The sequence below is a fragment of the Argopecten irradians genome, chromosome 7, assembly GCF_041381155.1.
Source record: "Argopecten irradians isolate NY chromosome 7, Ai_NY, whole genome shotgun sequence".
Classification (NCBI taxonomy): Eukaryota; Metazoa; Mollusca; class Bivalvia; order Pectinida; family Pectinidae; genus Argopecten; species Argopecten irradians.
In genome coordinates this window covers 21,570,996-21,582,675 of record NC_091140.1, presented here as the reverse complement: position 1 = coordinate 21,582,675, position 11,680 = coordinate 21,570,996, and the positions used below count along the sequence as shown (strand labels likewise).

Genomic DNA, 11,680 nt, shown 5'->3' with positions numbered 1-11,680 from the left:
CTATCTAGTTGTCCCTGAACATCTTCCTACCTACTGAACAGTATCTATCTAGTTGTCCCTGGACATCTTCCTACCTACTGAACAGTATCTATCTAGTTGTCCCTGGAACATCTTCCTACCTACTGAACAGTATCTATCAGTTGTCCCTGGAACATCTTCCTACCTACTGAACAGTATCTATCTAGTTGTCCCTGACACATCTTCCTACCTACTGAACAGTATCTATCTAGTTGTCCCTGACATCTTCCTACCTGGCACATCTTCCTACCACTGAACAGTATCTATCTAGTTGTCCCTGGAACATCTTCCTACCTACTGAACAGTATCTATCTAGTTGTCCCTGGAACATCTTCCTACCTACTGAACAGTATCTATTAGTTGTCCTGGCACATCTTCCTACCTACTGAACAGTATCTATTTAGTTGTCCCTGGAACATCTTCCTACCTACTGAACAGTATCTATCTAGTTGTCCCTGGAACATCTTCCTACCTACTGAACAGTATCTATCTAGTTGTCCCTGGAACATCTTCCTACCTACTGAACAGTATCTATCTAGTTGTCCCTGGAACATCTTCCTACCTACTGAACAGTATCTATCTATCTATTTGTTGTCCCTGGAACATCTTCCTACCTACTGAACAGTATCTATCTAGTTGTCCCTGGAACATCTTCCTACCTACTGAACAGTATCTATCTAGTTGTCCCTGGCACATCTTCCTACCTACTGAACAGTATCTATCTAGTTGTCCCTGGAACATCTTCCTACCTACTGAACAGTATCTATCTAGTTGTCCCTGAACATCTTCCTACCTACTGAACAGTATCTATCTAGTTGTCCCTGGAACATCTTCCTACCTACTGAACAGTATCTATCTAGTTGTCCCTGGAACATCTTCCTACCTACTGAACAGTATCTATCTAGTTGTCCCTGGAACATCTTCCTACCTACTGAACAGTATCTATCTAGTTGTCCCTGGACACATCTTCCTACCTACTGAACAGTATCTATCTAGTTGTCCCTGGAACATCTTCCTACCTACTGAACAGTATCTATCTAGTTGTCCCTGGAACATCTTCCTACCTACTGAACAGTATCTATTTAGTTGTCCCTGGAACATCTTCCTACCTACTGAACAGTATCTATCTAGTTGTCCCTGGAACATCTTCCTACCTACTGAACAGTATCTATCTAGTTGTCCCTGACATCTTCCTACCTACTGAACAGTATCTATCTAGTTGTCCCTGACATCTTCCTACCTACTGAACAGTATCTATCTAGTTGTCCCTGGAACATCTTCCTACCTACTGAACAGTATCTATCTAGTTGTCCCTGGAACATCTTCCTACCTACTGAACAGTATCTATCTAGTTGTCCCTGGAACATCTTCCTACCTACTGAACAGTATCTATCTAGTTGTCCCTGGAACATCTTCCTACCTACTGAACAGTATCTATCTAGTTGTCCCTGGAACATCTTCCTACCTACTGAACAGTATCTATCTAGTTGTCCCTGGAACATCTTCCTACCTACTGAACAGTATCTATCTAGTTGTCCCTGGAACATCTTCCTACCTACTGAACAGTATCTATCTAGTTGTCCCTGACACATCTTCCTACCTACTGAACAGTATCTATCTAGTTGTCCCTGGAACATCTTCCTACCTACTGAACAGTATCTATCTAGTTGTCCCTGACACATCTTCCTACCTACTGAACAGTATCTATCTAGTTGTCCCTGGAACATCTTCCTACCTACTGAACAGTATCTATCTAGTTGTCCCTGGAACATCTTCCTACCTACTGAACAGTATCTATCTAGTTGTCCCTGGCACATCTTCCTACCTACTGAACAGTATCTATCTAGTTGTCCCTGGCACATCTTCCTACCTACTGAACAGTATCTATCTAGTTGTCCCTGGCACATCTTCCTACCTACTGAACAGTATCTATCTAGTTGTCCCTGGAACATCTTCCTACCTACTGAACAGTATCTATCTAGTTGTCCCTGTACACATCTTCCTACCTACTGAACAGTATCTATCTAGTTGTCCCTGGCAACATCTTCCTACCTACTGAACAGTATCTATTAGTTGTCCCTGGACTCTTCCTACCTACTGAACAGTATCTATCTAGTTGTCCCTGTACATCTTCCTACCTACTGAACAGTATCTATCTAGTTGTCCCTGCAATCTTCCTACCTACTGAACAGTATCTATCTAGTTGTCCCTGGAACATCTTCCTACCTACTGAACAGTATCTATCTAGTTGTCCCTGGAACATCCTACCTATCCTACTGAACATCTTCTATCTGAGTATGTCCCTGGAACATCTTCCTACCTACTGAACAGTATCTATCAAGTTGTCCCTGGAACATCTTCCTACCTACTGAACAGTATTATCAAGTTGTCCCTGGCACATCTTCCTACCTACTGAACAGTATCTATCAGTTGTCCCTGGAACATCTTCCTACCTACTGAACAGTATCTATCAAGTTGTCCCTGTCACATCTTCCTACCTACTGAACAGTATCTATCAAGTTGTCCCTGCCACATCTTCCTACCTACTGAACAGTATCTATCAAGTTGTCCCTGTCACATCTTCCTACCTACTGAACAGTATCTATCAAGTTGTCCCTGTCACATCTTCCTACCTACTGAACAGTATCTATGTAGTTGTCCCTGGAACATCTTCCTACCTACTGAACAGTATCTATCTAGTTGTCCCTGGCAACATCTTTATACCTACTGAACAGTATCTATGTAGTTGTCCCTGGAACATCTTCCTACCTACTGAACAGTATCTATCTAGTTGTCCCTGGAACATCTTCCTACCTACTGAACAGTATCTATCTAGTTGTCCCTGTCACATCTTCCTACCTACTGAACAGTATCTATCAAGTTGTCCCTGTCACATCTTCCTACCTACTGAACAGTATCTATCTAGTTGTCCCTGGAACATCTTCCTACCTACTGAACAGTATCTATCTAGTTGTCCCTGACACATCTTCCTACCTACTGAACATATATATTATCTATATACATATACTACTTCCTGATTTATATTTTCTCCTTATGATACTATTTTTGTTTTTATTTTTTATCGTTGTCTTCGAGCATCATAGCCCCTTTCATATATCGCGAGTTTAATACAAGTTAAAAGATTCACAAAATACTTTTTTTTCAAATAGGTATAAACGCAACATGTATACTTAAATAGTAGGTCCAGATTAAGTTTATTTCCTATTTTCCCCCTTTTCTACCTAAAGATATCATTATTTGCACTTCTTTTTCTATTGACCAATGGAAATACAATAGATGTTTTACAATGGTTATTGTCTTATTGTAAACGTGACAGATCTAAGGACATTAGCCCCTATAAACAACCCCTATAATATTAGGAGTGACGAGGAAAGTTTAAACACATGAAACGGAGAGCAAATCCACGGTATAAAAGATCACCACGATTTATTTATTGTAACTCTTTGATTCGGTCTCTAGTCTGTGATAAGCATTTAAGTTGACGCAGGGGCAAGTAACCGCCTACATATAGCTGACCTTATGTGTGTGTCTATATCTTTAGTTAATACTGTTTAAAGATTGAGAATAACTGTAGGCACATTTTCCATAATTTAACAGTTATCAACACCACATCAATTAAACAAGAACAGAAAATATATAGATATAGGATACTAGTTTGGAGAATTATTTATTGATTCCAGAAGCGTAAGCTAAAACATATTCACAAACGACGCCCACAGGTTTACAATCCTTTAAAATGAATAATGGCACCCTCCTATCGAATCGATGTCAAGTCCGGGTGAAGCCACAATCTACAAGGAGTGTCTGACGAAAACAGAACCAAGCACATTACGATATCGGTTCTTATTTTAGAACTTTTTACAATACAATCAGGAATATTTCTTCCGTATATTTAATCATTTTATCTCATAAAATTTGACAGTTTTAATACAACTACATACCGGGTATGTTGAAAGCTGTGAAAATTCAATTGGATAGGATAAGTCGTTGATGATGAGGAGTATGTAACCTTTCGTCTACAAATATTCGAATTCATCATCTCAATTCGTTATTTTTTTAAATACTTGTATTACTTTCTGTTGCTGGACGTATTTTAACACTTTCTGTTGCTGGACGTATTTTGAACAAATATTATGTGATCTGTTTTTCCTAATCTGAAAATGAAACCCGAATTTGTAAATGTCCCCCGTTTTATTTGAAATATGCGACATTAAAATTAGTGAGCTCCACAGGCAAACTCTCTTACATGACATACCATGACAAACGTGCACACGAACACTCCTATATATTGAAATATCACTCATGAGTCGTGCACCTAGGCGCATGCGCACTTTAACTTCCTGGTTGGTGATGAGCTTGTATAAATATCACAATCTCCAGATAGCAGGTAACATAACATATTACCTTGGAGTTCAAGATATAACCTTATAGAACATTGCATTATAGATAACACCTCTGGGGCCCAATAGGGTTGTTCAAACAATTGGTTAAGTTATCTCTGATAATCATTTCAAACAAATGGTTAACGTGTTACTTTTTGAAAATTCAATTTGAAATTGATTTCCCCCTAAAACATGTTACAAAATGTATAAATAACTGAAACGAATAATTAGAAATACACATTTCCCTAATGGTGCCCCTCTATGAAAAAGCAAATATTATCTAATTCGAACTAAAACAGTGAAACATTCTTCCCGATTCATACGCACCGGAACATTGCCGCCGTAGCCATGCGCATAGTCCGTACTACGAACTTTCGTCAATGATCCTAACAGATTTATAAATGTGAGTTGGGAGATAAAAAACTTCACTTGATTTTATTCTGGGATATAATTTTAACACTTATTTTTCTGTACAATGATGAGGATCTCTACATTAGTGTCGACTGGATTTGTACTCCTATGTTTTAATGTTGATCTTATGGGATGTTCGACTACATCAGGAATATCTCAATCAATTGCCCCCACAACGGGGAATAATGCGTCAACTTCGACAGGGACACCAACTACCAATGTAGCCTCTAGTCAGACACCAACTACCACTGTAGCCTCTAGTCAGACACCAACTACCTCAACAACCTCGAGTGTGGCGTCAGATAATTCAACAACCTCTGCTCAGACATCCACTGTACCTGTCTCGGCGGTCACAAGTACTCCTAATTCTACATCTACTGTACTAACGGTTTCTTCTGCTAATTCGATAAATGCAGATACTTCAACATCCATTTCAAGTTCTTCAGTGGCTATCAGTTCTACATCTCCGCCCACGCCAACCCCAACAGCGATTTCATCAACAGCAAAAACAGCAGAGGAGAGACTCAGAAAGACGAATATAAACAACTCTATTGCTGCCCTCGTCGTCATAATCGGCAGTATGATTCTTATTGGTCTGGCCTCCTGTGTTAGCAAACTAGACAAGCCCACCAAGAGGATTGACAATAAACAGTTTTTCCCGCAAATACGTAAAGCGTCTTGTGATTCTATAGACAATATGCCAACTTCTTTTCAGGAACGTACAAAGTACTAACAGTAGGCAGTGCATGCATTTTAGTGGTAACGGTGGAGGATTACACAGGCGATTGCAGTTTATATATCGTTCGTTTTGATCGTGTTTACTCACACGCATTAAATAATATGAAATGTTTCTCGCTTGGTGTACTCACGTTAACGATATTTATCTTGCATCAATATACATGGACGTTAGAAACAGTGTGTCTTTAGAACAGAGATTCCTGACAGACTCTGTGTGTGTGCGAGTGGAAAATGTATTTTCATATCTTTAATTTGGAGAACATGACTTAATTGTCAGTAAGATTAGACCTGAGGTACCATGATTTTAGGATTCCAGTGTGGAGTTTCGGTGACTGGACTGTCAATAGGACGATGTGGTGTTATGTTTGGGTGTGTAGACTGTTTCTAATAGCATGTAATATTTAGGACAGGATTGTTGATCATATACAAGTAGATAGGGTGTAGTGTTGTTATTACCGTAGCAAACAATTTTCAATTTCATTTTTTTTTTATTTAAACGCGAACTGTTCAATGTGATGTCTTGCTAATATATTAAGGGAAAAGAAAACTTCTTACATCTTTTTGAAATGTGTAACGTTCTTTTTAAGTCTCATTGCTCGTATACCGGTTACCGCATTTTTTTTTTACATTTAATAGGAATAGATAAATAAAAACAGGTGTAAACAATTGTTTGATTTGTATAAACTTTGTAAAAAATTGATGTCGATAGTAATACATAATAAATATATACGGTATAAAATGAAATATTCCTTTTTCGACTTTTTCGTTGTTTTTATAGAACCGTAAATATAAAAAAAAAAAAACAAAAAAAAAAAACATAATAAACTTGATATATTTTCATAGTTCCTGTCTCATAGATTAACCACAAGTTCCAAATCATGAAAGAATTAACTCGCATTTAATGTAATACAGCATTTTTTTGGTAAAAAATAATGTAATCGATGTAGTCATTTTAATGTGATAGTTATCGTATAATGTGATTATTTTCGTGACTCAAAATTTTCATTATTTGATCTAAAAGTGAGAAATTCAAATTTTGCCGGTTTTAAAACGATTGGCTTTCAGGATATGTACGATTCCATCATTTTTGATATTACGCAAATCAATTAATTTTCGCGATCATAGCAATGTCCCGCGAAATCGCAAAAATATCATCCCCGCGAAAATAACCGGCTATACAGCATTAATCTGCATGTACATGAACTGAATTTGAAGTGTTCGTGTCAGACGCTATAAATAGGCTTGTGATGATAAATGTTTATTTTTTTATTTATTCTAACTCTAGTGGTATGTTCAAACGTTGATAAAAATTGGCACGCAACACTTAAATTCATTTCAATATAATGTATCGAACACTTCAATTTAGCAATGATTTAAAAGAAATAAATCACGTTTGTTTGAACAAGGTTCTTTCAATTATATACGTGACTAGGCGATAACATTTTCATGTGGCGCTTTTGTATGAAAGGCACGTAGATTAATATTGAATCATAGAAACTAAGTAACTTATTTTTGGACAGGTGTTAACTGACTAATAAAGCCGGATTAGGTATCAAGATTTTTTTTAATATGGTCGTCTGATTTTGATCACAAAATGAATACTAGATCAATGTGAACTGTAGAGCTAAAACAGTAGAATACATGTCTTAATTAATTATACTCTAATTTATGTATCAGTAAATACGTTGTGTTTGTAGAGATACAAATGTAGACTTGGTATAATATTTCCCAACGTTTTAAAATTTTATAGACATTTCTAGTCCAGACTTTGTAATTCCTTATTTTTCGTTTGATCGGTAAGTAGGAAGTTGGTTTTGTGTGATCCTTCATCTGAGTGAAACAAATATAAAATATTTTTCTTGTTCACACAGAATTAATTTATTTTCAAAGTTCATTTATCATATATCGTGCAATGTTTTGCTTCTTAGTTGTGAATGGGTTGTGCCAAATAAGCTGTTATGGCGGATACATTTTATCTTTTACATATGTTGTTGACATAGGAAGAACATTAATTGGTTATCCTGGTCGGTTTATTCCAATCATGTGTCAACCCGTGCTGTTGCATTTTTATGATGATGTTGGCTTATAGCGCTTATTACTGGTAGGTTATTCTTCAATAAAACGACGATTAAATTGCTGTGATCGAAATTCATTTGAATTTCTTAGTGTTTTATCAAGACTCTCTTAAAGTGAATAGTACTTTCCGAAACGGCTTTTAATTTTTAAAATAGAAATGTAAAACGAGATTGATAATTTTGTAGAGTCGCAAAAGTTATCAACTTACCGGTAATGCTACACTTATCATCACCTTCTGAACAATTAATTTAAATAAATAAAATGTTAATTTTCATAACGCGGGTCGTCTTATGTTTCCCGCCGTCGTCCTAAATGCCGCGCGGTAGTTGACTATCACTGCCCAGAAGGCAAAACAGTGAAATGAAACTCAACTGTCATCATATATTACGCAGGAAAACTTGCATAAGCTTCATGTTATAACCTCATCTTAGGCCATCGATATATATTTTCTTATGTTATCTATGATTTTTAGAAACCTTTAAATTTTGCTCCGGAAAGGTAGTGGGCCTTTAAAGTGAATAGTCAGACAAAGAAAACCAGTCTAAATGCGTTCAGTGACCTTCCAAAAACCCTTACATATCAAAACGATGGTCAAGTTCTGCTTATGTTGTCCAGTTTTGACCATTGAAATTACGGAATAGGTCTTGTTTTAGCACAATTCTAAAAATAAATTCGTCCACCTCTTTGAAAGTGAGGTTGCCTGGAAATATCAACATGGACATAACCAACGAGTAGGACGTTTTAGGGTTCCTGTAATATAAATTAATTTCTTAGCATTCAGAGCGATTTTGATGGGACATTTTAATTTTCTATTTCATAAGAAATTTTACTGGATAACTTAACACCAGTTTTACTTACTTTAGCCTTCCTTTGCCCGACTACTCATTTTAATCACCTTGAAAAGAAGGTATTAGTGCTACTAATATAAGCAGCCTCCATTTTTGGTTTATTGCAACTTTTTAATTCCTTTACATGTATGCTTATCAAGTTTATTAATTTCAAGCGTATTAATTTCACGCTTGAAATTGAATTATTTGGTTCTCTACTTAGCTCATATAACTATTTTGTCTTTCTTTGAATTTAAGAAATTTGTGATATAAACATTGGCATTGTCCATTTTAGCGTTTCCTTACAACTCTCGTTCAAATTTTTAGGTTCCTCGTCAGGAATTATCATACTTGTTCCAAGCATTTGGCAACTACTCCAACGAAATTCTCGATCTGTCCTCATTTGAACTTTAACATTCTGTCATTAAGGGACGTCGCACTTTCTGTGACATAGATTGTCATCCACACATGTAACTTTGGATTATTTCATTCGATGTCTGGATTTAAAAATGATGATATAAACACGATTTGAAAAGATATCACAATATTATTTGCACCGATATAAAAAAAAGTTCATTCGAAAGACATCGTTCCATATTTTGATCTTTTACTTACATATCGCGTTTGCCATTTTAATAAGTCTTTTGATGACAGTAAATCTAGGCTCATGAAAAACCACATATTTTTACCAATCACGCCAATTCGCCATTTTGAGTCTTTAAGGATGCATGATGACATCTATGAAAAGTACCTGGATACCGCTGTTGGTGATGCTCAACCGTCGTCGTAATCAGCCAGGTCCAATCATCTTCGAGAGTTCCAACCCTTATCCGGGAACTCTCTCCGGATGATGAGTTGGGGGCCGGCGATCAATTGCTACTCTCGACCAGCCTCTCTCGCCCTCTGCGTTTCCACAACCAGCGGGATGCTTTAGATCTCTCTGCCTACTTCCCCAACTTTCTAACATCAGTCTCCCTCGTCGTCCGCGTGGTGCCGAGGGTTCCATATATTATCTAGCACGACTTGTTGGGGAAACTTCGACAGTCTACCACCACCGAGAATGTCCATACATGCCAGCATTTCTTCCAACATTCGTTATACAACTAAGAATATTTGTTTTATTTCCCGCTCGTAGGCCGATTCATATATTGTCTTCTGGGACAACGTCAGTTCCGCCATTACCGGTTTCTTCTTCCTAAAAGATAATAATAGCACTATGTCTGACCATAGTGTTGTCTCCACCACCTCTGTGAAGGCCAATTGTTTTCCGCCCAGGTCGACACGCATTTACCAGTCTCATCCATATCCTATAATGCCCAGGTTGGTCTTACTAGCAGATTTTATCAGTGTTTGTCCTCCGTCTGAAACTGGATAAATGTTGTCCATTTCTGTATTCCCTTCGAATTCTTCCTCGTCCTTTCCAAGGTGTCCGCAATCTGTCCATTGAGTCAGTGCCACTTCTCACAAAGAGAAGATTCTAGGCTTCCGCCCAAGCCACACTGCTGGTATATTAGATGGTCCAATGGTTATATTAGAAAGCACATCATAGACCACTCTCAAGATGAACTGTGGCTGACATGGTTTGTATTTTCAGCTTTTTGATGTTTTAACTTGGGATCGTCGGAGATCTATTACAGATGCAACGACAAAGTTACCAAGTATTATAAGCATTGAATGAGCATTAGTTAACTGACGTAAATGGACATACACAGTAAAACTTGTTTATAACGAATGCGTTTACAACAAATTCATGGTTATAACGTGGTAATTTTCATTCCCAGTCAATGTTCATATAAGATACCTGTAATATGTGTATAAAGAAGTGATTTTTGTGATCTGTGGTCCACAGAGGGTCGTTATAACCACGTTTTACTGTATATTCTCTCATACCTTCACGTGTAATACTGGCTGGTCTAATGCAATATACTCATGTCGCCTGATGCTGTATTGCATGGCTACCCATGCAATAAAGCCTCGTGACGTCACAGCGTTTAACAAAATTACTTTCTACGTACAATTTTAATTTTTCCCCCAGAAACTAGGCTAGATTTGCTTTAAAAGATACAAACAACGGGAACCGAGTTGAAAATATCACGCAATTTTTATATATGAAGAATTGACTTGCAGTCGCGTTTTCTTTGGAATTGATTTCAAAATGGCGGGAAATCATAGTAGTAGAATTGCAATAAAACGTCGAGGTATGAGAGAAAAATACTCTTTCATACGTGGATAGATAGGATAGGGTTATTCTACCCTCGGGATCACAAAATGTCGTAAAACCCTCGACAAGCCTCGGGTTTTACAACATTTTGTGATCCTCGGGTAGAATAGCCCTACCCTTCATATCCACAAATGAAAGAGTCTTACGCGTGTACATCTTGTAGAAAAAAAGAATCAATAAACGATGTTAGAAAAGAATGATTTTATTAACATCTAAACCTACGACCGCAATCTTAGGAGAAGTCAAGAAGGGTGATCACAAGGTCTATATAATATGTAGTATTACATATAATCACTGGTATCCAACACTCTTAAATACAAAGCTATCGGTAAATTGTCATATCGCTGAATACTTGTGATATTATTGGTATACTTATCATTTTATTCTAACAACTCTACGGAAATTAACGAAAACATTTCTAGTGGAAATCCCATAAAATATGAATTGGAATGCAAGCTTTTAAGAGAAAGGCTGTACCATATAATCATTGCAGCTGTCAAAATTCTTTCTTTTTGTAACATAAAACTTCTATATCCTCCTTGGGCGTAACATCAATGAAAAGGAAATCATATGGACGGAAAATCAATATATAAAATCAACAGATAAACAATTATGGTTCATTCTTAGTATGATGTATATAAAGTGTATGTATAAAGGACAGTACCAGGTAAATTATCACCAGTTACTCTCAGGTAAGGAATTCATATTATCTCAGGTAAGGAATTCATATTACCACAGGTAAGGAATAATATTACCTCAGGTAAGGAATAATATTATCTCAGGTAAGGAATTCATATTACCTCAGGTAAGGAATTAATATTACCTCAGGTAAGGAATTCATATTACCTCAGGTAAGGAATTAATATTATCTCAGGTAAGGAATTCATATTATCTCAGGTAAGGAATTAATATTACCTCAGGTAAGGAATTCATATTACCTCAGGTAAGGAATTCATATTACCTCAGGTAAGGAATTAATATTACCT

The 11,680-nt window shown here is 36.8% G+C and overlaps 1 protein-coding gene across 1 annotated transcript; it reads left to right on the top strand.

Moving 5' to 3' along the window:
* Window positions 1-4,899: 4,899 nt before the first annotated feature.
* On the top strand, window positions 4,900-5,565 carry LOC138327081 (uncharacterized). Its single transcript, XM_069273067.1, has one exon. The coding sequence runs from the start codon at window positions 4,900-4,902 to the stop codon at window positions 5,563-5,565; it is 666 nt and encodes a 221-aa protein (XP_069129168.1).
* The last annotated feature ends 6,115 nt before the right edge of the window (window positions 5,566-11,680 follow it).